General features: G+C 35.5%; 1 protein-coding gene across 3 annotated transcripts; it reads right to left on the reverse strand.

The window, feature by feature from the left end:
* Window position 1: 1 nt before the first annotated feature.
* Window positions 2-27,974, reverse strand: LOC114524283 (NADPH oxidase 5-like). 3 transcript variants are annotated; one of them, XM_028545438.1, is made up of 17 exons: window positions 27,886-27,974; window positions 27,609-27,739; window positions 11,370-11,660; window positions 11,105-11,199; window positions 9,763-9,886; window positions 9,348-9,439; window positions 8,776-8,890; window positions 8,316-8,466; window positions 7,617-7,827; window positions 6,584-6,981; window positions 5,928-6,109; window positions 4,207-4,398; window positions 3,596-3,882; window positions 3,002-3,281; window positions 1,875-2,084; window positions 888-1,160; window positions 2-459 (listed from the first exon to the last, which is right to left on the reverse strand). In XM_028545438.1, exons 3-17 carry the CDS (start codon window positions 11,598-11,600, stop codon window positions 328-330), a joined length of 2,973 nt encoding a protein of 990 aa, XP_028401239.1. In that variant the 5' UTR covers window positions 11,601-11,660; window positions 27,609-27,739; window positions 27,886-27,974; the 3' UTR covers window positions 2-327. The 3 variants fall into 3 exon arrangements, with proteins under 3 accessions (XP_028401239.1, XP_028401240.1, XP_028401241.1); XM_028545439.1 differs by lacking the exons at window positions 27,609-27,739; window positions 27,886-27,974 and adding an exon at window positions 24,728-25,148; XM_028545440.1 differs by lacking the exons at window positions 27,609-27,739; window positions 27,886-27,974 and adding an exon at window positions 15,827-15,845.
* Window positions 27,975-27,988: the final 14 nt, after the last annotated feature.

Below are 27,988 nucleotides of genomic sequence, written 5' to 3' on the forward strand. Positions count from 1 at the left end.
TAACCGCCGATGATTGGAGCTATGCGATGCAAGCATATAGCTGTCTATTATATACTTCTAAATTGTGAGAAGTGAGAAGGTTCCTCATCCCGTATGTTTTAGTCCGCTGTTGATTGTAATAGACTACATGCTAGTATAGATAAAAATCTTCTTCCGCAGTGCAAGAAATTCGTAACAGGAAGGAAAAACCTATGCCAACTTGCCGGGTATAACCGGCACTCTAATTTCTAATTTCTATAAAAAGATAAGTTTTGTTTTGGCATATTGCAAAGTCTCGGTAAGGTAAAATTTTCTTGCTGTGCTTTTAAAAATTGTGTGAAGTTGCTCTTAAAAGTTTTCTTGTCTAAATCCAAAGTTAAATTTTTGACAATAGGCTTTCAACGTATTCCCAAGAGCTGGATTTCCACAGTAAAATACGGAAACTTTGCCATGATCTTGGCTCTGGAGGTTGCGGAATACCTAAAAAAGAGGTGAATGTATTAAATGTTTTATGGATGCGTGCGTATACAAATATCATATTATAGGATATATTACCACCTTTTCCATACCTAAAATAATTTGCCCAAAAGCTAGACAAATATTGCTCATGCAAAAGAAATTTGAGCCTGTTCGTTCTTTCGTTGTTTTTAGTAATGCATTTTCTTAAAATTACTGGTTGCTTTATCTGTCACTTTGACAAAAAACAACTCGCCCCGATTTTATCCTGCCACAATTCCTGCCAGAATTGTTAATAATCAGCTTTGTTACAAACATCCGCACAATCGCATGCAGTGTTTGTATAAGCGAAAATTTTAAGGAAGGTGACCATTAATGTTATAGGTGTATAAATGAAGATATTTATTTTTTTCCAAGAGACCATCCCACGCCTTTTTATCTGCTTAACTTACCGTGTCCCAATCTGGTCTACCAGGGTTTGTTCTTGTTTTCAGGCCAGTAATCAAATCTTTCTCCTTCTTGTTGTGGATAAGATCAAGCGCCAACTGTAACCCAATGGCCTTCATGTCCTCTTTTCTCAAAGCCGAGGTCATGTAAATGTGCATATCGAGGAAATGGTCGGTGAACACTCCTTCAGTTTCTGACTGCTCCAATTCAAGTTGATTCAGGAGACTCAAAAACCATTCAAATGAATACTGGTCGCGATTTATCCAAAAGAAGTCGACCTAGAAAATAGCCACATACGTATATCAGTCAGTTTTTATTTATAGTCTTCCTACATATAGAGTGACCACTGTAGTAAATTTAATAATACGCTCCAATATTAAAAATTGTTGATGAATACCCAATTAGGTATAACAGCTCATTCTTTATAGTCCCAAATGTATGTGAAATAAGGCGCTAAAACGGGTCTAATGTAAATAAATATTTATAAAACTAATATTCATATAACAAATGTTAACAAAAATAATTCCCAATTAAAAAAGCATGATCATGAATTTGGTTTAATAACTTCATCAGGGACCATGCAGTTGTACAAAAGCTGGAGAGCCCCTGGATAATGTTTTTTTTCAACGGTTATAAACATGATGAAAAGCAACGAAGCTCCCTTTTTTTGCTAACTTTCATTTCATTTTATTTAATTCAATTCAAATTTCCTTTGCAAAATAGGGTATTTAAAGTAAAATTTGTTCATTCACGGATGACTTCAGACATGCACACGTACAGAATTTTACAATTGGTAGGTATACGTTTGTGTTTATTTTAATTCTTTGTGTCTTAGCTAATCTGTTTAATTTACAATTCTATGGATTTATGATAGCTTCCTCGACATTTAAAACATGTTGCATCATATGCATGGCAATGTAGACGATTTAAAAATAAGCTACATTATCCCCAAACTCCCTCATCACACTCGTTATTTACGTCATAATACCTACTTTTCGCAGCTTTCTCAAAGAATATGGAACATCGCCAACCCAGCAGTAATTGCAGCTTGGACAGGAGTGGGATGCATTCTTGTATCTCAGCATGATTGTTTGAAGAACAGATGCGAATGGCGTTACGCCAATCCCACTTGATATTAGCACAGCGTGCTCTGCTTCGGTGAAGTGTGTCGCCGGGGCTCCATAAGGTCCGTCAATGTAAATCTAGGAAGTAGTATAATCAATTCTGATCAGTCAAACGCATGGTCATGCAAATCGGAACCCTTATGCGTGCATTGCGTGTCCTTCAAAGCGTCGCATATATAATTTATATTAAAGCTTTTTGAATGCTTGAGTTAGTTTCGAATTTGTCCTTTAGAATTAGAAATTCTATTGTTTGAGTTGCTGTTCTATTTTCATAAACCTGAGTTTTTTGCCAAACGAAATTAAATTGCCTTCCCCCCCCCTTTTGATTGCAGAAGACATCAAATCAGCAAAAGAGGGAATTATGTCGTGCGATTGATGCCAATATTATACGAGTAGTTTACTGAACTTCAATATAATTGATAAATAAATTAAATAAATTAAACAATATTAAGTATAGTCATTAAAATTTTTAAATAGTTACTAAATTTGGCATGACAATACTTGATAAATAGTAGATAAATAGTACAAATTTGAATAATTGAAATTTTTCATAATTTAACTTCCGCAATTTATATTTTGAATCTTCTATGGTGAGGGCTAGTTTTAAATACTAGAGTGATTGATATTGGCTAGAGTGCAATGCAAATTAATACAACTTGCAAAGGTGTGAGATGTAATTAATGGTCAAATGGCACCCCTCTTAGTTAATGAAATTGCAGTATTTCCCATTGACTACAGAATATATTATATAGTTAATGTTGAAATCAATCTGCTAAAAATCAATAAAATTACAGAAAGACTTTTTTCCAACAACCTTTCTGCGGTGCACCTACACATACTGTCGCTGCATTCTAAAATTTAGAAAATTTTTAACACCATATAGCTGAAGAGACAAAATGAGCGAAACAGTTGACAAATATATCAATACATCATGTAGGCCTATTTACCTGTAATCATTTTAGCTAGTTTTAATGTATGCATAGAATAAATTCTACCTCCAGCTTGTTAGCGGCGTTTCTGTCCATGGATATATGTTTTGCGTTTCGCTCCGGCGTTCTCATTCCCATACTCTGCCGTTTTGGCGAAGAGAATTTTTCTTTGGCAACGACTGCTTTGTTTTCGATGACAATTTCTGAAAGAGCCTCTACTGCATCATCCTCATTCTCTGTGTTTATATCTTCATTAGGCTGTTCTGTTTCTTCTTCCCTGATAGCACCAAGTCTATGCTTTTTGAAACTCTCTGCATAACGTCGACGCATGTTTCTTTTTGTTTGCCTGTTGATAGACAGCAAATATTGTTGGTAATATAGCTATATTTTCTTAATAAGAATGTACCTATCTAAAAGACAGTTCAAAGTTGCATAATTATTCTACTCCGATTTTCCTCTTCTGAAAGATGTGAAGTCTAACACAACACATGTACTTTGTTAAACTGTGTTCTTTGGTCATTCATTGCGTGCCAAAGTTATTATCGCCTTTAACCCCAACATGGTAACAATTTCTGTGTGTTATTGCATACTGATTAGTATTCTAAACATGATGTAAATATGTTTTTTTCCCATTTTGAATGTAATATGTTGACTATATACCTCTCCTTGTCCTGGACAAATGAAGCCTTTTTCCGTCTTATTGTTCCTCGTTTAACTGACTTTTGCTTGCATTCCTCTTCTTCCTTCTCGTCGTAATATTCATACAACTTCTTCGTCCACGTCCCCACTCCACGAATATGAAGCCACACGTAACCTGTTAGGTCCGGCGAGCTGCTGATTGTAAATGGATGCCATTCGTACTTGGCGATTGCGGGGATGTTCACAATGACGTAGTCACCAGGTTTGTAATGGAAATTTGGCGGCCGTTTTATCACCAAATGTGTCACCTATATTAAAAGACATAGGTGCATATTCAAATCCTTGGAACGTAAGAGATATCCTCGACGAAAATGCTGCACAGTGCAAACCACCGTATTGTATAATGGTTATTTCAATTGTTATCGTTAAAATTCAACGCAGCGTCCTTGGCTGTATCTATTGTTTCTAGTCATAAAATGTGGCAGAACTAATCCACTAATCAATTTATCAACCCAGTACAGAAAGGAATGGATAGATTTAAGAAACGATTGCCTATCTCTAATTTTGTAATTTCAATTACCTGTACTTATCGCTTGCAACATGTACTTTGGTATCAAAACAAATTTAAATACCTTGGATGGGAGTGTTATGCCTTCTTCTATAATGGTTTTGCCATAACGTGCTCGGTTAACGATCCTCAAACGCAAGATTCTTTCGGCAAAATACAAAACGGCCGGTCCAATAAACCATTTCCAAAAGTTTGGGGCATGAATAATAAGCATTATCCACCAAACGACGTACAAATGGTGGGTATAATAGAAAAGCTAGGGGAAAAAATGAAGATAGTAAAGTTATATAGGCAGCATATTAAAAAAAAACTATTTATGATTGGTTACCTCAGATTAATTTAGTGTACCAATTTTTTATTGATAACCATTTAAAACCATTTTTTTAGTTTTTTCAGGGGGTTTTCAGTGACCGCAGAGCAGGGTGGCTCGCTGGACTTTAGCCCCACCATTAATTCTTCCGTAATTAGTCTTTAATTCCGAATATTTTTTAGTTCGCTCAAATTTACAAGCAATGCTTTTTGCAATTTGTATTTTTTGCTTACAAGTATATGCAGTGTATCTTATCTTGAATACTATCGTAACTTTTACTTCTTCAACGTATATTTTAATAACCAATTCAAAGAAATGAGTATTCTAATTTCCAACGATATCTGTCGCAATAAATCCGCCATGTTTACAGATAGGCTGAAATTAGTTATATTAAGTACACATGTTTGGCGAAAATAAAAAAAAAACAGAGCCAAAAAGGGCAAGCATTTGACCATTAAAACAGCGTGGTTATTCGTGTCAAAATATTTGACATCATAACCAAAGCATGGTCGAATATGGCCATTCATGCCATTTTCCGGTATATTCGACCATGGTCGAATGTACCGTTTTTCGGTATTTTCGACCATGGTCGAGTATACCGTTTTCAGGCCATATTCGACCATGGCCGTGTATACCGTTTTCTGGCACTTTCGACCATGGTAGAGTATACCGTTTTCCGGCCATATTAGATGATGCTTGCAAGTTGCAACTTTATATAGATGTTTGTATTTGAACACCAAACATGCTTGCATCATAACTAAAGCATGGTTATATTGTTTACTGTTAGTATATGAGCGCCAAACATGCTGGAAACAAAAAACTTTATATAGGACAAGCATTTGACCATAAAACAGCGTGGTTCCTCTCATAATTTAATCCTTGTCTTCGATCTTTGGTTGCTTGTATTGTTTAATTTTTGTATATACCGTTTTCCGGCCATATTCGATGCTTGCAAGTTGCAACTTTACATAAATGTTTGCATATGAGCACCAAACATGCTAGAAACTTTACATAGAACAAGCCGATTTGACCATTAAAACAGCGTGGTTATCCATATCAAAATATTTGACATCATAACCAAAGCATGGTTATATTGTTTACTGTTAGTATATGAGCGCCAAACATGCTGGAAATTTCCCAAAGTATCTACTATTTCCCAATAATCCTTAAATTGAGAGGCATTTGCGGCCATTTCAGAGGTCTGTGTATATTTCAAAATTTTTCCGTACTCTCCTAGCAGGCGCGCGGTTTTGAGCCCCAGGAATACGAAAAACGCTCCGCGGTCCCTGTTTTTTTCAGTAAAAAATAACCGTTTTTACCAAATAAAAATCTTCAGAAAAAGATGTATCTGAGATAACCAATTTTAAATTATGCCTTTTAAATTGCTTTTATACAGATTAACTACGAGGGAGATTATGAGCGCTGATTGGACAAGCGATCGCGGATGCATGAAATTCACATTAGAAGTTTTTTACCTCGAAAAATCCTTGTCTTCTGACGAAGGGTTGTGATAAGATGAACATAATTATTAGAACAAGCAACAACAGCACCCCGGTGAGCCCTGCCGACCCGTTCACCCAGCCTTCTGGTGTCCTCGTCGTGAACAAGTATTCAGCGACAGTAAAGTTCGATTTCAATTGATCAATATTGACGACAACTAATCAGATAAAGTCAAAACGAATAAATTCATCATTGGAGGTAGTTCTAAGCAAGAATTCTACTTTATTCTAAGGGTTTATCATGCATAATCTAAGTAAGAGTTATAATCTTTTATGACTGTGTGTGTGTGACCTCTTAGCATATTCGGACGTACTCTTATTAAGAAGTTTTCTCGTAAAATTTCGAACTCGTAAATCTTCGGGGTTTGTAGCAATTGGTTTCGTTTCTTACATTTCAAGCCGAGATTGCCAACTGCTTATGCTATCTTGTAGCTGTATATATGAAATTATATATTCAAACAAGGGGCGGTTTCGTTTTAAACTAATCGGCATATTTGTCTCCCTTTTTGAGGCTAAGCCAATCCGAATGCCTAAATTCTCAATACTTCATGTAAAATGATAATTTAAGCAAACATGTTGATTGGTCTAAAACGAAATTCTCCCTTGTTCTATGTTCAATTTTAGCTACTTACTATATCGACCGATATGTCCAACGAAATGCAGGAGAGCTTGAAAAAGTATGACACCTGCGACAGATTTGTGGAAAATGATGTGCTGGTCAATAGGAAAGTACTTTCCAAAGCTTGTAGATCTCAGCCATGTAAGAAGGCCTTTCATCATCAGCACCAAAATAAACATGCAATTGAAATTGAGACACATTCCATTTATTCTAGCCAGGATAATCCAACCGCTTTCGTTCCGCCTCACAACGCCAACCCAAACACACAGGGCGGCGTTTAGCAAGAAATAAAGCCCGACGAAAAACACTTTGCTCGGATTCTTCTTAATATATCCCCATCGGAGACGTCTCGGAATATAACTCGACATGGGTTTTTTAACAGAAACAGGAGGCTTAAACCAGTTTCCAGCACTGAAAAAAATTAAAATACCATGAACATGCATCATATATATTTTTATTATATTAGGGAGATCACTTCATACATAGAAAATGAAGTGTAAAAATGTGACAGGTTAAATCTAAATAAAGTATACCGAAAAATTTCAGCTGTGGATCTACATAAAGTCGAGAATTCCTTACATGATATAGAGCATAATAAATCTTAGATGCGAGCTCAAACTCGATACACGGTAATTGCAGCTAGTTACGTACACTTGTTTGCTGTATAATTTTTTAACTAATGTGCAGTATTGCACTGCAGTGTGCAGTGTAAAGTAATAAGGATAACTCCGAATTCGATTAAATCACGTTTAAAAATCCTTGTGAAAAAACATGAATTCGAAGATATTTGGCCGATTCGGCGTATGGAGCATAGGAGAAACGTTAAAATACAATACTCTTTATCAACGTTTTTATTTTATTTTTTATTTTATAAATTTGCCATTTTAAAAAGTTAGAATGAACTACACATAAACTACAAATGAACTACACACATGCAATGGCTGGAATCACCACACAGAGATATGTCTCCAATAACGGGGTTCCATAAATTTCGGTTTTCAATTTCGGTTTTGACTTGATAAACACGTCTGACGTCTTAATTTTACCTTATGGACAAATTCTCCGACACTCCAGGATATTTAGACAAAAATGATTTAAATTGGTCCAAGTTAATTTCCCCTTCAGCGTTTGTTTCTATCTCCTCGAAGAATACTTCCATCAGTTCATTTACTTGCTGATCGTCTAACTTCAGTTTACTTTCTTCCAAACAAGAAGTCAAGACTGTTCTCATCTCATCAGCGCTCAAATAACCATTTCCTACATGTAAAAAACATATTAAGAAATAATAAAAGATTATTAAAAGGGAAAGGGGTGGTATTTCGGCTAAATTCTGTTTTGGAGGAAGTTCTTCCGTATTTTGTTTTGACCAGTTAGCATGCAAACGACATTTTGACTAAAGTCAACTTAAATACTTTAAATGCCTATCATCAACAGTTCTCATTGTCGGCCCGTACAATGTTTGTTCGTCTTATGTCCGACTGATTTTTTTTAATGGCAATTGTGCTCTCGCTTCTAAAACCAGGAATGCAAACACTAATGCCGGTATGATCACACATTTTCTGATCAGAGGCAATTTAGCTTCTAGCGACGGCTATGCATGACCAGATTTTCAGCCATTTTGCCACGCATTTTAAAACCTTTCGCGAATTTTGCAAAAACTGCACATTTCCGAGAGAAAATGCTTATATATGCTACCATACTATATAAATATTAACGTGCATGTATACGTGCAGGGGTCAACGTACCATCCAAATCATAAACTCTGAACAAAAATGTCAGTTTATCTGTTTCTGTTCCTTTGGTCAACACCTCCAGGCCAGCGATAAGTTCTTTCATGTCAATCCTCCCATCACCGTTATCGTCAAATAGTGTAAAAAATCTCTCAGCGAAAAAGGTCTACCAGGAAATACATTCAAATTTTAGGTCGAAAATTAAGAAAACCTGAATGATGCATGATGGTTTACTCGGGAATTTTTTCGCGAATGTCTCACGAAGAAAAACAACTATAGTTGTCGTTTTAAATAAATTACGTTGATTCTCATCAAATAGAATCGGCTGAAAATTAACATAGGTAAACGACAATCATACAGTTTATTATATTATATAGGACTAAAAAACAGTTCATGCAGTTCATGCAGTCAAACTTACTCCATAGAAAATCGGACTGTTTGTCTACCCATGTTTCGAAACTATACAATTGCACACCTTTTCAAGATGAAGTGCTTCCTTGAATTGTTGAAAGGTTATTGTACGATCCTCCGTTGTTGAAATGTTGAATCTTTCTTCTATCCACAGGTACCATTTTGTGTCCGTTGACGCGCTTAATACAAGGATAAAAAAATAAAATTCTACCGATTTAAAGTGTGCAAACTTGCTTCCAACGAAGTCGCATGGCAGTCAAAGCAAATCGTATTAAAAAATCTGTCGAATGCATGCAAATATAACCATACTATTTCACGCTCAGTTCAGATTGTTTAACAAGAAGTCAACAACCCTAGATATTTACACGGTTGTATATTGAATTATTTAGAATTGCAGTCATTAATGGAAAATTCATTTCATTGGGTCTATAGCCTCACCACGCAGAGGCTCTTGCTTTTTTCACGTACATCTAATAATTTACTCGATAGCTATATCCCCGTACATAATGCATATTTTGCATGCGTTGGAAATGCATGCATAAAAATGAACAAAAGGATGCGAGGTCGTTTCGAGAGAAAGCAACATATTCGGTGTCATTCAAACCGACTGACTGGAAAATTCAATAAAATTCTTACCATTCAAGTCTGTCCAAACTGCTCATAAAATCACTTATATCAATTTCACCATCTTCGTCGCTATCCAACAGGTCGAAAAGGTTTCGACTGAACTGCAGGAAGAAAAATTAGAAAGACATTGTTGGTCATCATTAAAAGATTCATTTAAAACCAAGTGCTCTGTAACACATATAAATTTATGCATGGATGCATGGGGAAGCGGTATATATAGTTTTGAAATTTGGTACATTGAAGGTTTTTATCAAAAACGAAGAACATGCAGAGAGGTATACAGACTGCTCTTTGGATTTAGAATTTTAGCGTATCATTGATACAGCCTAAAAAAACGTGGAACTGCTTGCATGCATGCATGCATGCAAGCATGCAGTACATGCATTACAAGCATGCAGTACGTAGAAAACGAACTAAAAAATACCGTTTCGTCTTCCATTGCTGCTTTAAATTCGGAGAGACGAATTTCTGCATCTTTACCAACGATATCTTCGAAATAATTAGTAAACCATCGTATAAGTTTGCTATCCTTCTTCTTTCCATGACGCCTGACACAAAAAGATTAGTTTAATCGATTTTATAATCCATTTAAAAATCGATTAGTTTTAAAAATTTATATGGTGCCTCCTATAACTGTAAAATAGTAGCTATACTATCTAGCTATTCTTAATTGCAGCTATACATTATTAGTATAAACTGACTAATAGGCTATCACTTTTCCTGCGTTCTGATTGGCTACGCTACTGGTAGGCTATTAGTGATAGCCTACTAGTAGCAAAATTCAAAACAATGGCGGAAAATTCGCGTTTCGCCGAAGTATCTGAAGATTTTTTGGACGACTTGTTGGACAATTCCGTACCAGAAAAAACAAAAAAAGCAACAAAATACGGAATTGCAATTTTTAAGGGTAAGAAAATACATAAAAATAACGTATACTCAATTGAATTTTTATATTTAAACTGAATTTTAAAACATTTTACGCGAACAACAATTAAAATATTTTCTTCCTTTAATATACGAAATAAATTTCAGAATGGTTTGCAAGCCAACAAGAATTTTATATTGTGTTTCCTAGTTGTAAATTAATGTTATAGTTTATACTAAAACAATTAGACAACTCGGCCTCGTTGTCTATGAGCAATAGTCAACTCGGCTTCGCCTCGTTGACTATTCGCTCATAGACAACTCGGACTCGTTGTCTAATTGTTAAATAGCTATTATAATATAACATTTATAGTACGCGCGTGCTGATTGGTCGAGCAGCGTGTTTCTATAACTGTATAGAAACACGGGAATTTTCCCGCCGAACTTGTCAAGCGAAGCGATGTAATGAGAATTTGTAATTGAATCGAATTATAATATTTGTACAAAATCTTTTTATCGAGTTACATTATAAAAGAAATAGAAAACGTTTTCCCTGTGTTTCTATACAGTTATAGAAACACGCGTGGGAGTTTGGGAGAACTCAAAATAACGTGGAAAAACTCGCCCTACGGGCTCGTTTTCCCACTGATCATTTCTCGTTCTCCCAAACTCCCACGCGTGTTTCTATAACTGCATAGAAACACGGAAAATGTTTTCTATTTCTTAAGTAGGATATATGTTGTGCATGTTTTTTAAAATAGAATAAAAATCTTCACCAATTCTTCGCCACTTAAGTTCAGTGATATTGTCTAGGGTTAATTAAAGGGTTCTCACAGAAAGCCGGATGGCGTGTATTTCATATTAAATATTATAATGATATCCACAATAAATATCAAACTTACTGCCAAAGGAGGCGTAGACCGCCAACAAGTTCCTGTATGTTAACGTAACCATGTTGTGCAGCATCAAAAACATCAAAAAAATTTTCCGCGAACCCCTAAACATTATAGAATGTATCGAGTAGCAAAAATATATATTGATATATTTAACTATACTGATTAGAACATATATAGCGAATCCAAAGTTGTTTACATGCATGCATGCAGTAATTTCTGAAAAAAAAGCAACTAACGCATGCGTGGATGCAGTCGCGTTATATATATATACCTCTAAATTCTTTGCTGCCATTACAAATTGCGCCCTTCTTAGCTTTCCATACTTTCCAAGCGGGCCAAAGCTTTCTCCAAACCAGGCAGATCGGCTTGACCTAGGCAAACTTTCAGTCTTCGTTTGCGTTTCATCCCGAGTATGTATCGATGGTTGGCTAGGTAACTCAATTATCGATTCTCTTTTGTTTGACATCCCTTCGCCCCCATTTTCATGGCTTAACTTTGACATTATACACACTTGACTTTATGTTTTATATGAACACAATAGATGTAGAAAAAGGACTCGATTCTAAAAAGAGAAAATAGAAATCAAATATATTGAAAAGACACGAAGTTGGAAACTGTAAATGAACGAAATTGTATTCGAACTACTTGTATGTTATTATATATATATACTCGACATATATACATGCAGTCACTCCCAAAAAGGTTGTCTATATACACGCCTAAAAACGCTCAGGTTGATGCAAGTTGATATAAACAGGATGGAGCAATGTTGTGCTGCCCACATTGTTCAGAGTTGTTATCAACATTGAACAATATTGTTGAAACTGAATCGGGTGTAACAATATTGTTCAATATTGATAACAACTCTGAACAATGTGGGCAGCACAACATTGCTCCATCCTGTTTATATCAACTTGCATCAACCTGAGCGTTTTTACGCGTGAATATAATATCGATCACCTGACGGCGTTTTGGAGAAGTGAGCAATGATCGCACTATATAGGCAAACTCGCAATTATAATGAAAAATCATGCGCGAGTTGATTGATCACATGATCGATATATATGTATTTATATGTATTTGTCTGGACAACCTTTTTGGGAATGACTGTATATACATGCATGAAATATATATATATATATATATATATATATATAATTATATATATATATATATATATATATATATATATATATATATATATATATATACCGAAACTCCTTTTAACCCACCGTATATCAGCTCATTTACGGTGAGTAGCAAAACCAAAGAAGAAGCAAAATAGCTGGTCGTTCTAGTCTAGCTCATATACGACTCGAGCTCGTGGTATAACTCTTAAATATTTTACTATAGCGTTCTCCCTTTGGAGCGACTTTAAATTTGTCCTCAAGCAATACTTCCTGAGCTTCGTTCTATAGTATTTTCGCAGGACAATTTGTATATACAGGCCTAATTGCATGGCCCAATTAATATTTTGTAAATAAAGATAAATTGCGGTTACCGCGCCAAGTTTGGCACCGCATTATATTCTGCCTGTGAGTTTGTTTGTTCGCATCAATACGTTTCCTTAATCGCCTAGTAAAAATTCCTTGCACATGCTTGGAATGCTTGGAATTTTTTCGTAATTATTACTATTAATCTTGTTGTACGTTTGCCAAATTCCTTTTTTAAAGGAACGTTCTTTTTTCAATTTCAATCTCAAACTCTGATAATTGCGTGTATCTCTGCTTTATGCACCCAAGAAGGACAAAAATACCACCATTCGATTCAGCGTAAGAAATTATACTTACAGTTTTTAAATATATTACTAAACAAGAGTATTCGCAGCGATTTATGACGTTTGAAAGACAAACGAAATTGAATTGTTGAAAAATCGCTCAAAATTACTATGCTATACTTTACTAGTAATAGTAAGTTTGGTCTTTGATATCTTTCATATCGTTGGTTTTCTCTTTTAATTTTCGTCCTTAAATAAGTGGATCGGTCTTACATTACGATTTATTTTATAGTACTTTGAGCCAAATATATTCTATTTCGAAGGTTTTAAAGTATAGTTTCAATTAGCGAACTTTATGACAAATCGCTCAAAATTATTAAACAAATTAAAAATGCAGTACGCTTAATCCTTGACTTCTGTATCGTTGCTTTTCTAGTTTCCGGCTTTACACCAGTTTATTCGTCTCACGTTTCTCTTCATTTTGATAGTATTTTTAGATAGTATTTTTAGCCTAAATATTTTATCTCTGAAGATTTTAAAACGGCGCAATTTTGACCTTAATGTACCAACCAACAAGGCAGTCTGCGGCCGACAGGAGAATGTAAGTTGGTGATGTCGTTAGAAATGAGCGGACGTTTTATTAATTTATTTCTAGGCGAGCATTGCGGGCACCGCATTTTAGTACTGTGTCTGGTTTATATTTATCATCTGCGCACGGACTGAGCTTCGACAAAACCTTGTGTACATGATTTCATAAAAGGCTTTCAGGACACATGTTGTGACTTGTGATAATTTAATAATGATTCGCGATCGACTTAAAATTTCCATTTTATTTAAAAAAAATCTAAAACCCAAGACATATAATAGGGCATGCATGCATGGATTCAATGATCGTAATCATATATTGTTGTAAAATATAGTTCACAAACAAGTCGCTATAATCAAATTTGAAGCATTCCGCGCCGTATTTATAAAATCACAATGAATTTCACGGGCTAAAACTATATGCGAAGAACCGCTAACAAGCCCAGCAATTATATAACTAATCTTGTATAATCCGAACTTCAATTAATATAATCGCATTATTGTGTGTCAGATGTCGACAAAACGTGTATCAAAGTTATGCATTTTAACGGCCTATTGACAGAAATATATAAGAGCGCACTTTTCTCAAATCGATTATTGGATTGCTCGTAAAACCCATAACTCAGTTAAAAACCTGACGAATTTACATATGCTAGATATGCATGGCAGATTTCTATTCAGTTTACTAGAAATACATGCAACAAAATCACCTTTGACACTGTTGGAAATTCTGAATATCTTCAGGAATCGGAATTAAAACTAATCGCTACCCTCCACAATTTTCCTCACATTCAGGACACCATACATATGTATAGCCCGTTGCGAGGTTACTGTTTTAGTCACCACTATTATATTAAGTAAATAAACTATACAAATACCTAAAATCCTATGAATCCCAATGCAAACAGTCTACATGCAGTAGAGTTCCACGTTTAGATACTGAAAAGTGCGACGGTCCTCAACCAAAGTGACGCGGAATCACTGTTCACCGAAACCCTTGACGTTTTGATGACTCATGTGTTTAAATTATGATAGCTACGCCCAACGAATCGACTGGAGTGATTTCTCCTTAACAGAGAAGTGCTCCCACTCACCTATACAATGACATCAAGGCTCAAGCTGCGCTCGGAACGTGACTCTCAGTTCATGTGTTAATTGTTATTTATTTAAAATGAAAAACAAATTCTACGCGACGTATGCAGAAGCTTATATAAGTGAGCGTCGTTTCACACGCTTTTTTTTACATCAAGTTGCGCTGGGAAAGCGACTCTCAGTTCATGTGTTATATTAAAACGAAAAACAAATTTTACGCGTCCTATATATGCAGAAGCTTATGAGCTTAGCGTCGTTTTACATGCATGCACGTATTATATTTGCGTTATTGGAATTTTTGAAAAACACACAATATATCATTCTTTTCTTCATTTAGAGATTACTTGTTATTGTCACTATACGTGTGGAAGTATAGAAATTATCGGGTAATAGAGTTGCTGGGATAAGAGATAAAGATATCTATATATTTATTTTCTTCTATTTATTATCTATATATTATTTATTATTGTCTCGATAAATATTGATCCTGTTTTGTCATGCACTCGGCCTATATCAAGCTCGTAAATATGGTGGCTCTGCCGGACCTGGGCAATTTCACACATGCATGGTGTTTACTTTTAACGCCAGCTAAATAGCCTATAAAAGATGGTGTTTTACAGCGTCCTGTATGGTCGGAGTCGGTCGGTGCATGGCCGTTGGTAATGACAAGATGCAAATGAAAATAGTTTCTATATTCGTAGCTATATTAAAGATACACTAATTCCAGGCCCCAAAATGGCCAAATAGATGTACGGATATAAATTATTGTTAAATTAATTGTGCATGTATCATAATATCAAATCATAATTGAAATGAATATACTGATCTATAGCTAAATATATAATGAAAAATATCAAATATTGATGGCATCCATTATACAGTGTAAGAATCACGTAAATCTAATGAATATATGAATGAAACAAATAGAGTGTAGTACGCCTTGGGTAGCATAGACAACTTAAAGCGTGAATGCTATACTGACTTTGTCATACGGTGAATTCTCTAACGAAGGAATATGCAAATTATTGAAACGTTTTGTTCTAAAGCCCCGTTTACAATAGACGTCAATTTATTGGCAAGGCACAGCTAGAATGGGTACCCGTGCCCATTTTATCCATGCTCGCCTGTATTGGTAGCCTGAACACTAATAAAATTAGGCACGATACCAATTTTAGCCGTGCCGTGCCAATAAATTGACTGTGGTGTAAACGGGGCTTAAATTAATGCACCAATGAAAGCACCGCCGATAGAGGATAGTTTTACACGGTGCGAATTTAGCAGGATTAGGATGCATGACGTGCCAAATGACTGACATTACTCAACTATCTACTTACAGTCGGTTTGCGATGTTTTCTGTTATCGGTTTAATCAAATAAATCCAAAATATTAGCTACTGGTTCTGAGACGTTCACAAGCACCATTGTCTAGAACTTTACGTCGAACGTCGATATACACCACTGAAATGTGAAACGCCAACAACACAAACTTAAGGGCAACGATTGGTGATTAAATTTCGCCCTTCCACGTAAACTTGAAAATTAGAGCTTGAACATGGAACTGAAAGACGACGTAGGTTCTGCTATATCAGTTGCTGGTCTAGAGTGGCACTTCAGCACAAACTCCTGGTTAATATACTGACTGTTGTCCTTTGCGTAGTCAAGGATACGAAGCAAAAAAAAACCAACATTTTTTTTTCTCAATGAGTTTGTTTGCATGTATGATGTACTCATTTTTCGATATAGCAACAGGGTGAACGTGAATTGCAATCATCTGTGAGGAAATAAATCGCCAATAGCTTGTATGGTTCAAGTCATGGTCTGAAATGGTTAAGTTCAAGCTGAAAAGGTCTATTGCCTCATTTAAATTCCTATGTATAGCTCAGTTTTAAATCAGCTGATGATGTATGCTGATGTGACGGGCCTAAATGCGGCAATTAATTTTGATAAGATAAATGCTTCCTGCATGGAACTATACGTGATTCTATATGAACACATATCAATTGGTTATTTGCATGAGCGTGTGCCTGAAAGAATGAACAGCACGAACAATTAACATGGGTGTTCGAAATATTTGCCTACGCCCCGTTTCCCGCAAATCTAATAAAAAATTACAAGCGTTTTTGTTGCTTGAATATCTATATACATACAGCGTGTTTTGTGTAATATATGATCTTGCAACGTGATCATGCGAATTGGTGTGTCGATTGACAAGATCGAAAAACAATAAGTATACTTATGATGCTTGTTTGAAAACTACTCTGATAAAATTCCCAAATATTTGTAAATATATGTACAAGGACTATAGATATATAAGACATGAGCGTCGGTAATTCATATCTGAATATATCCATTTTTGTCGCCTATTTTATCACATAAACTTATATACCTCTGAGGTGGTTAAATTGTAAAATACTAGCTTTAAGATACAGTCATACATGTAGTAGCACGCTAACACGAACTCGCTTGTAACTCAAAGTCCTCATTATTTCGAACTATATCCAATTCCCCTTGCATTTGGTAATGTTCTTTACTCCGCTTAACTCGAACTCGCTTAACTCGAACTCGTCGCTTTCCCTTAGTCGAATATATTCGGTTAACTCGAACTTTGGTTTCGAATTATAGATCAGTAAACTTTAAAATTTGAGAAGATAGCATTTTGACAACCGGAAACTATCGAAATAACAATAATTTATTCGGTGTATAATTGTATAAATGATTATAAATTTTAAAAGATTATCCATAGTGCCACGATCGTTATTGATCTAGCTAGTAGGTTTTTGTTCTTTTAGTTTTGTAACATCTCTACATATTAACTTCAGTTATAACTTTAATGTCCAGTTAACTTTTATGGTGTCGCTGCTTTAGTCAGTATTTCTTATTTTACTGAAGCAGCACGTTTTAGCAAATAAACACATAAACTGCGGCAATCCAATGTGCGTAAATATAAACATAATGAGACACCAACCCGCGGGTTAACGATCGAACCCCTGGTAACTCGAACAGTTTTTCTTTCCCCTTGTGAGTTAGAGTTTAATAGCGAGGGAACACTGTATTATAAAATACTTATTAAAGATATTTTATATTATAAAATGCTGAAATGTTCCGATTGAAACTGGTTGATACAAGTTGTGAATAATCATGAACGTCGACGTATTTTTTGGAAGAAAGACTTTTATAATTGATGAAAAATTGTATTTTAATAATTAGAATTATTTTACTTTATTTTTTATTTTATTTCCTATTTCATTTTTTTATTTTGTCGATAAATAAAAAACCCCGGCTAGCTCCCCTGAGAATTTACTATAGGAAAAGTACGAGATACGTTCCTACGGATATAAGCTATAGATTGTTGTTTGTGTGGGTTCAATCACCTTGCTATGACAAGGTCACTCAATGCTTCCTGAAAATCGTCTGCACGTATATTCTAGACGAACACGTATCGTTAGTCATTCGTGCGTCAAATAATGATAAGTGTTCAAATCGTCCTCGTACGGAATTAATCGCTGACTTCACACGACCTATACACGCTTTCCATTGCAAAAGTCAAAACCATTTTGTCGGGTTTAAATTAATTAAAGAGAAACTAAGCATTTTATAGGACAAGTGCGTGATTTTCAATTGCAATCGTCCTGACATATTTTTTGAACGTCCAATACTACGACGTGCTTGCAAAGGAGAGAAGCCGTCGGTATGCATATAAGCGTAGCCTCATCCGCAGGCATCTCTTATGTATTTATATTAGGCGTTTATGTTTGGCTTGGGTTCATTATAAGGGTGGATTTCCACTTACGCGTTTTTCATACGCACGTACACGCACGTAAAAGTCTAAATCCTTCTACATGTTACGTTTGATGAAAAAATTAAGTGAATAAATCGAAAGAGCTTAGTTTTCTGAATATTTTAGTATGCATTATGTTAACCTAGATGTTAAATAATAAAAATTTGAAAGCATTCAAAATTTTCCGTACGTGCACGTGCGTATAAGAAACGAGTAAGTCGGAAGCAGTCTTCATTAAGGGTGGATTTCCAATTACAGAGAGATAGTTCCGACGCAGGCGAAATATTTGCATCTTTTCTTTTGAATTGAGAGCTGTCATGTTGAAATAATTTATTTATGCTGTTAAAATTCTAAAGAAAATATGCAAATATTTCGCTAGCGAACTATTTTTTTATAGTGGAAATCCAGCCCAACTTGCATGTGCTTCCACAACAGGACATTCTTACGACGCTTTTCACGCCCTCGATATTATTATTATACGGACGATATTATTATATCGAAAATGGAACTGCAAATATCAGCTAAACATCACAGGTTCTTAGCGCACAATCCAAACCTTCCTATGACTAGTAAAAAGTCAGGATAATTAATTACCCGTAGCTTATTTCAAGCAAAATATGTGCATGACTATATGTAGCTCATAAGCATGCAGGTGCCAGGTAGGAAGGGGGCAAATGTTAGAGTCTAACACCTCTGAGTACAAACAGTTTAAAAAAAACAAAATTTAGAAGCTCACGTTTCATTGTTTACATCACAGCATTTCTAGGCAACTTAAATGATTATGATAAGAAACATGGTAAATATATATTCCCGGAAGCAGTGCGAAGGTTTTCTTTCCGCCCGGAGATTACACCCGGGTATTGTTACAGAACAAAGCGGAACCCGAAGTCGTCGAAATTCTATGTTATGAACGGTGGACGGATAATTTTGGACAGAGAATTTCCTATAACTTTCATAACAATTTTCCTATAGTATTTCTGGTTGGCGATCCGAAGTCCTTTCTCCAGAGTCGGCATGCAATATAAGTTGCATATGTGGCCCTAAAAGTCCTGTAATCATGAATTTATCTTATCGAATTTATCCTATCGCGAACGCTTATACTGCGTTTCATGCAATTTGACAAGGCGATCTTTCAAGAAACCAACTTTGTCGTGCACTCGATCACAAATTTGTGCCATTTTAACACAAACTGAATTGAAAAGATAGCTGCCAGCGACTTTCCACTATATACTATTCTTTCCGCACCATTTCTCCAATGACCACACCTCTTACAATTAACCACAGGTGAATATTAGACAACTGCCAGACAGTTGAACGACCGATTCCCTTCAAATAATCGATGTTAATGCCTTCGTGACACGCGGTGAGATTTCGCGCAGTGCTTAGGTCGAAAAAAGAACCCATGCACAAGTCTATAATCTATACAGAATTTTGCCGCCTTTGAGACGGTCGGAGGATTTTATCGACCAAGTAAACTTTTTGCCTGACATTCTTTGATTTGTCAGGAGTTTGCTTGATGCGAAGCTACCAGATAAGAGATATATCGGTACAAAATGTTTGTCCGATAAATTAATCTTCGCGGTAAACAGCCTTTATGGAATGTTTATATTTGCACGAGGTGTTTTTTAATCTCTCAATCAGTGTGCATGAGGGGTATGGCGCGTTATTATATTTTTACTAACATGCTTGTACTATGCTAACCCGTGCCAGTCGTGTGGCCATTAAAACTCATGAAAAAGATTGATAGAACGATCCCAGCCGAAACGTCTACTTTTCTAATGTTGATTCAGCACACGAAATTTGGACAACTATAAAATGAAACTATAGCCAGGTTTGAAATCAAATCGAATAAAAGCCAACTGTAAATTAACGTATACTATAACATCACATAAGTTATATTCAGCAACGAAGTTGCTTTTTTCAGCAAAGAGACGAATGCTATGATACATAAATTCAGCAAAGAGACAAATGTTGTGATACGGGATACAGTCAGTGCGAATCACTGCATGCCTCAATAACAAAAGCAACTACAGTGAACTGCTGTATTAGACAAAACAACTAAACTAGATATAATATAGAGAGATTTTTTTACATGCACAGATGCACCAGGCATGAATTATTTTTGTCATAAGCCCTTACATAGTATGCAGAATGTAGCTAAAGAAATTCAGACGTTTTCGTTATAATATATACTGATTATAGCACAAGAGATCTTTCAATCGATGTCAATCGTAGAACAACACAGCATTCATGCATACATATTTATTCTAGCGCAAAGTAACACTTACCACTACGGCCGCTCTGCAGTATATCAAAGCACTCCCTTTCAACAGTTCGATACGTGGTTTAATAGTTTGCCGGTCTGCTAGACGTCGCCCAGCAAAGGCGATTAAACAAGCTAACAGTGAACTGAAATAACAGCGATGGAATATGCAATTTTTATTACAATATCACAAACAGGCCAGGTGATGTATCTGATATCAATATACAGTACTGAACGTCGGCTCTACGGTTTCATATTCACTTTAATTTTATAATCAATTTCATAAATGTGGAATAACTCCGCTTCTTTCCACGCAGTAGATTTTTCTCTGCAAGTTATGCTTGCATGATCCACGCATTACTTTTTTTTAAAACTATTTGAAGGTTATTTGACCCAAGTACGAAGCTTGGGAAATTCGAAGAGGCTCAATGACAATTACATTGTCATTTGACTCGAATAAAGTAATTTAGACTGACATGACTGCGTCACTATATAGACCGATTTCTATCATATGGCTTTCATTCAGAATCATTCGACAAAGGTCAGTCTCTTAAATTCAGTAGTCAAGTACCTAGACAACATAGATGAAGAGCTAATCAACAGAGTTGTATTTCTAAACCTCAAAAAGCCACTCGATACAGTCGACCGTTTCCTATACTCCTGGCTAAACCCATCACTGTGGAGTAAGAAATACTCCAGTTATGGTTTATAAATCTTAATTACACGAAAGTACCAAATGAGATGTGACCGAGTAACAGATATAATGCATGTATAGTGGCGTTCAACAAGGATCTACACTAGGCTCTTTGCTATAGTCATCTACTGATCAACGTCCTTCCTATATGTCTCCAGACACCTAATGCACCAGTCGATAATGATGAGACATTTATTGGTATTGTTTACTTACGCATATATACCAATGCGCAAATCTCACTATTATAGGTGATTTACAACGCGCTACGCGAATCTCAAATTATTATACGAACCGTTTTCGAGTAAAATTTTGAAAAATATTTTATTATATCCACATTTTGGTTGATATTTATTGTACAGAAGAACTATAGCTTGTATTTTAAAAGGTACAGCATCTATGCTAATTTTCCTGACTTCGTAATTAATTGAAATATCTTCATTTTATCCTCAAAATATCTTCATTTTGTTCGTCAGATATCCAGCTATTTTCACATTCATTTTTGAATCTGGTTTTCGGAATATGAATGGAAAAGTGAATATAAAACCGTATACCCGACAGCCAATACTGACGTTAGCATGATGCAGGCACGTTTCTCGAAGTGCATGCACCTGGTGTTTGTCAGTGTCTTATTAAGAGGTCTTCAATCGCCTTAGATCTGTCTTAGTTAATCTTCGCCGGTCTAGCCCTCCTAGTACCTGGCTTTCTCATTGGATTCTTTGTTGTACATATGTTAGGGGGGAATTTACAATATCTTTCCATTTCGTAGGACAGATGTTCTAAAATCCTATCATTTGGACAAGCTCTATCTGTCTACACTGTATATTGTTTTCCAGACAAGGGCCTGCGGAGAAGGCAAGTTGACTTAGTTGAGTAAAAGCTACCAACTATTTGACTATTTTCAGTGCTTAAGATTCAGTAAGCAACATTATATTTGGTATATATACAGAGCCGTATAGAAGACTATGTAAGTGTTAGTGAAAACTTAAACTTGGGTAGAACGTGTCATAGCAGGAAAACCGTGTTATCATGTACGAGAGTTTTATGTTGTGTTGCATGTGCCACATTTTTAAAAATTAAATTGGAATAAATATTTTTGCCCCTCTATATAACGGGGTAGTTACAACTTCTTCTCTCTGAATTTTGTGATGAGAATTTTATAATATAAGGTAGATTATCGTACCCATAACGACAGAATCGTTGCGAATTTCACAATAGAATTCTGTTCAACAATGAAATATAGAACCTGATTCAAAATCTTTTCGACCTTTGTCTTGTCACTTGAAATTTTGGCAGCTTGCCTGGCTTCCTCGATGCTTTAGAGTTCCACGAACTACCTACCCCCTTTATATACCTCGACACTTTAAAACGGCCTGTAACGTAGGCAACATTAATTCCCGCTTTTCTTCAGTATACAGATTTAATCCCTTGAGCCGCTTGTTACAAAAAGGTATAGTTAGCTTTAGCTCTAGTAGTGTCAATTGGCGAATCAGAACGCGAACTTTGGATTACCGACATATGTTATTAATACATTCTGATACGGTTTTGAATAAATTTTCGCCATGCCGTTTTTATCATGGTAAGGCTACTGCTTAACCTGTGAACAGTGGTTAAGTAGTTAAATTTAGCCTGCGTCAGAGGCTGGCGCAAAGGCGGTGGATCCTTAATTGACCTATTTTTTAGTTTCCCATGTTTTTTTAGTTTCTTAGTTCTTCATAGTTATATAATTTGTAAATTCAAAGCTCTCGAATAAGCTGAATTCAAAATAATTTTCATTTAACACACAAAATCTAGGGACGAAGTCATCTTTATAGAAGGATTGGAATCAACGAAAGTTTTATATGCCGTTGGAACATAATCACGAAACGTTTTTACTTTGTATCCAGTAACATGCTTGATAGCACTTGCAGGAGTCACGACAACGCATGATTTTTTAATTATATAACCATTTGAAACTAGAAGCTAGTGCATGGATGTCTGGTGATATATACTTAATATATATATAGTAAGTTTACAAAACTGTAAAGGAACTGTTTCTTTGGCTAAACGGTCCTCCAAAAAGCCGTGTTTTTTAAGACCTAAATTTGAAATGGGTTTTCGAAGTATAGCTATATAAAGCACTTATAGCACAGACCGGGCCTTGCACCGAAAATCTCGTTCACGGTTCCGATAAGCTTATTATATAGATACCCCGGCTTTAAGTCTAAGACCTCACCAAAGCCTGTTAGAACTAGTGAGTTAATCCTCTGACACATGCACGTAATTGTAGTGAACAGGTCATTTTCACCAATGCATGGAAGCTAGAGTAAGACGATGTAAGCTATCTATTTTTAACTATTTAAATCGCTCATTTTCAACTGAACACTAATGGAAATATTCTATTAGATATCAACCACCAATTTGAATTGTTCACGGGAATTATGACTAAATAGAAACAAGGATTTATACACAAAATATTGTTATTGTAAGCCCCTAAACACCTTACACGGCTTCGTCCTACGAAGCATTGTCATTATAATTGAGTTGATATAAGACCTTCTGCATATATAGTACATTAAATATAACTATATAGGTATATTCAATTGAACTGCGGAATAGTTAAATTAAGCTAATTATCTTGCAGCAAAGCAACATTCTTTACTGTATTGTCTGGTTAAGCTCAATACTAACTGCATGTTTCACATTTTGTTATGTCGCCTTTCGATTTTTTAAAAGCAACTGGTACATTTATTGGCGTCACGAGTCGTAAATACTAAAGAGATCGAGAGCCATAATAACGCCGGTTAACCGCCTGACAACCCACTACTCGAAGTCTAGAGACTCTGGATTAGGTTAATCTTCTATATTCGCAGCTGGCATTGTGCATACCGCGTATATGCCGCGTGTTTATGAGCTGCAAATTAGCTCAACTAAAAAAGATTTGGCCACACAGTTGGCAGGGTTAACGTCAGCGTCACCAACACTTAACATATCATCAGTCAAATGGTAAACACATTTAATACAATGAGTAAATTGCGAACTCTAAAGTCCTATATCACTGAATATACCACAGCATTAACATGTGTATGTCATATATAGTTAAATGAAAATATCATAAAATTCGTGTGTATTTTACTGATTTAGTTATGTACCCTATGTTGATATCAACTTCAAAGGTTGGCGAAAACACTGCTAACGAATTAATAAATAAAAAAATGAAAAATGCATCGGTGTTGAGAAATTTGATAAAAAAGAGATATATTCTATAAAACAAGGTTATACACTAAGAACGATCAGTGAGACTCCGTAAAATACTGAGAGATTCTGGTCTTTGGAAATGTTGTTTAAGATTGCGATGTGACTGAATTATGTAACTAATAAACACAATGATTGATGTCCATTCTGAGTTAACCGAACTCGAAATCGGTTCGTATTGGAACGGAATAGGGCACTTCTACTATGAAAACATCATCATAAAATAAATATCCATGCAGTTCACGTCAAAAGGTTATGTAACTGACTTACTTGACACTAATACCAACACAAGAAGGCAAGTTATGTAACTTCTACCGCTGTGATGTTATGACATTCTTGCGACTCGCCAAAGCCAAAGCCTAAGCCAAAGGTGAGCTTCTCTTATATAAGGAAAGCGTTACTTTTAGCACGATTCACAGGGCATTGCCGGGTAATCTGAATTCCAAGTGGTGATACCTTGCATGTGCATTTATTGCATTGTCGCCCACACCAAACTAGAAGAACTATGAGTATTTCGGGCTCGGATTGGCAGAGAAAAGGTCGGCCGGTTGAGTTCCGCAGCGAACATATAATAGCCTCGATAAATGTTCTCGATAAATCGTTGTGTATTTAGTTGAGTGTATTTAGTGAATACAACAAGCCACATAGAAAAAGTCGAACACGAATTATGACTTCAATGAATATGTGCGATTTCAGCTAATGACATTTACAGCGATTAGGCGGTTCAATGCCTATCGCCCTTTATATTCTTTTGTGCTTAAGAATGTTTATTTTTCTTTCGCGAACGCAACGATATTCGGTAATTTGTTTCACAATGGAAACTCGCCGACAGTTAATGATGCCTAAAATACATGATGCTCGATCATATGGCCCATTTTGTCTACATTTGGCAATGTATATTCGAAAGAATATATATAGCGTGCAAAAGAGGGAGTGGAAAATGTACATACTTATTAAGCTTTTTTGATATGATAAAATGTTTGCTTTATAATTTACATGCACATCTATGAATAAATTTATTATTCCAACAATACCAGCTTACTCGCGCGATTGAACCTATAGCATGGATATTTAATGTAAGCAGAAGATCGTAATTTGATAGAAATTTTACAATATATAGATCATAACAAGCTACCATGCATATATATTTCAAACGACTCATTAAAATTAATGGCTTTAGTTCAAATGTATATCACTTATATTGTGCTTACCAGAAACACTTATAATTGCCGTATGTCAGTACACACCGATAAACGATTAGGTAATAAACGTCATATAATTTTAGGCCTGGTACGTTTGCTGATTTGAATGTTAACTCTCTCAGTTATCTTACAGCCTATTTAGGTCAAACCCAGACTCTCGATCCTGCTTTAGGCCCCCGTTTACACTATGAACGTTTCTGTTATCAGCGGAATTTTGTATTGCTATACCGGTAATCTATCAGTTTTGAAGAATTTGTAGCAAATATTTGAATGAGATAAGTGTTAAAATTGCTAATCAGTGTTATATTTATCTCAGTTACATATATGTTGAGCAACTGCGAATCCTTCGAAACTTAGGATTTGCAGTTTAAAATTTCCAACTGTGATCACAGACTCTGACCGTATATAAACCGGGCATAACACGTACACACGCATTTCTGTACACCCACGTAAAAGTTCAAAACTTTCCGGCCAAAGAACAACGGAACCAAGTTAAGTTAAACCGATGCGTATGATAAATTTATGTTTCACACGTCTCGTTTGAATTGGCTTTTGGAATGTTACTTGTGTCAGGGTTAAAATCGTGACATTGGAAATTAAAAGGGATTGGATCACGACAGGTTTGTACGCGCATGCAAGCATGCATGTGTGTATATGCGTGGCGTTTCTATGCGTTATGGTACTTGACATACATAACTGTGGGCTATAAACGGACGTCGAATCGTGCTATTTTTAACCGATTTAAAAGAGAAGACCACTAAAACCACCAACGCTGGTTTACGCCCAATAGACAAGCTGGCCGATATAAACATTCTATCGGGGTGTGCAGCGTGAACTCATGCCCATTATAGTTGATTATACTTTTTTAAACTAACCTCTTGTAAAAGAACTTAAAAACCATCTTTATATTTAAAGAGATCTTTATTCTTCTAAAATGCCTTTCTTATATTAGATTTAATAATTACGCACACATGCACAAATAGAAACGCGCTTTCAGAAATGTTTCACTACAAAAACACGCCGTTTAGGTAAAAGTGTATTTTATAATAATTTGAATACGGATCGCATTTTTTTGCACGTTGGATAAACATTAAAATTTGTATAAGAAACGTTTTAGTGCAATTAATTAAATTGCACGCCCATATTCCGGTTTATATAGACGCCGAAGAAAGATTTCTTTTAGACGAAAGGGTTTAAAGCAAAGAAGCGTAATGTAGACAAATATATTATGGGAAAGCATATATTGATTTTAAGTGATGAAACTTGTATGAACAGAAACCTGGGAAATGACAACAGGATGCACCAAGTTTTATATTCATATATATCCATCAATACACTATTCATTTGTGGCAGTTGATTTAAGAAATACATCATTATAATGAGACTAGCGAAAACACAATAAAGGTTTATTGGCGACAAAAGACCACAAGCTATGCGTACAGATCGATAGATAGATAGATCGATACCTTCGCAGACTTTGTATTGTCTTCGGCTATGTAAAGTTAGTTGCATATCGCAGATCGTTATACTTTATTTGAGCATTCTCAGTTTTGACCTTTAACAACATTTAAAATTTCTATAGTTGACCCTGGACCTCAACTGCCCTTTGCAAAGTCGATTAGAATTATTTGTTTGTAAAAATTTAAATTTATTATACTGCTATAAGGAGCATGCGTGGTGGCTATAAGTGAAGTGCTAAGACGATCTACATGTTATATAATGCAAATTACCAGACCTTTCCCAGTAATAAGATAATCTAAATCGATAATTGAATTGATGCGGTGCGTTTCAAACGAAAAGAAATCATCATGGATGTGAAACGTTTGAAATTCAGCAAATAACATGATTAAATATTTCAAATAATGTAGCTATTTGACTAAACAAACTTTAAATTACACGGAATTTGTGTACCGGCAATAACTTTAAAGGCTGCCTTTAAAGGTCCCTACCTTTTTTCAGATTATATTGTCTTCTTATCAAGCTATTTCAACAATACATTTCATTGCTTTTGGTCAGTTGTTTCGTTAATGATCCTCGTTGATTGTTGCCTTGTAGGTTATGACTGCGAACGCCAGGATTTCTATACACATGTATAACATTGGTTGAATATTATTGCAGTAAGAGGGATTCGCATATGCTGACGAGTGTGAGAAAACCACGAAACAAAAATGAACAACTGTATCATAAAACGTGAATAGATATTACAGTTTATACGCCAATACATACTTGAATTGTAGATCATACTGGTCGGCGTATGTGCGGTGAAACAAGTGTTGTCCAGGTTAGACAATTGGTGGATACGTTTGAGCAAACACTATCGTTTAGGTAT

This window comes from Dendronephthya gigantea, unplaced genomic scaffold (assembly GCF_004324835.1).
Source record: "Dendronephthya gigantea isolate DGI-Jeju-01 unplaced genomic scaffold, DenGig_1.0 000030F, whole genome shotgun sequence".
NCBI classification, from domain to species: Eukaryota; Metazoa; Cnidaria; class Anthozoa; order Malacalcyonacea; family Nephtheidae; genus Dendronephthya; species Dendronephthya gigantea.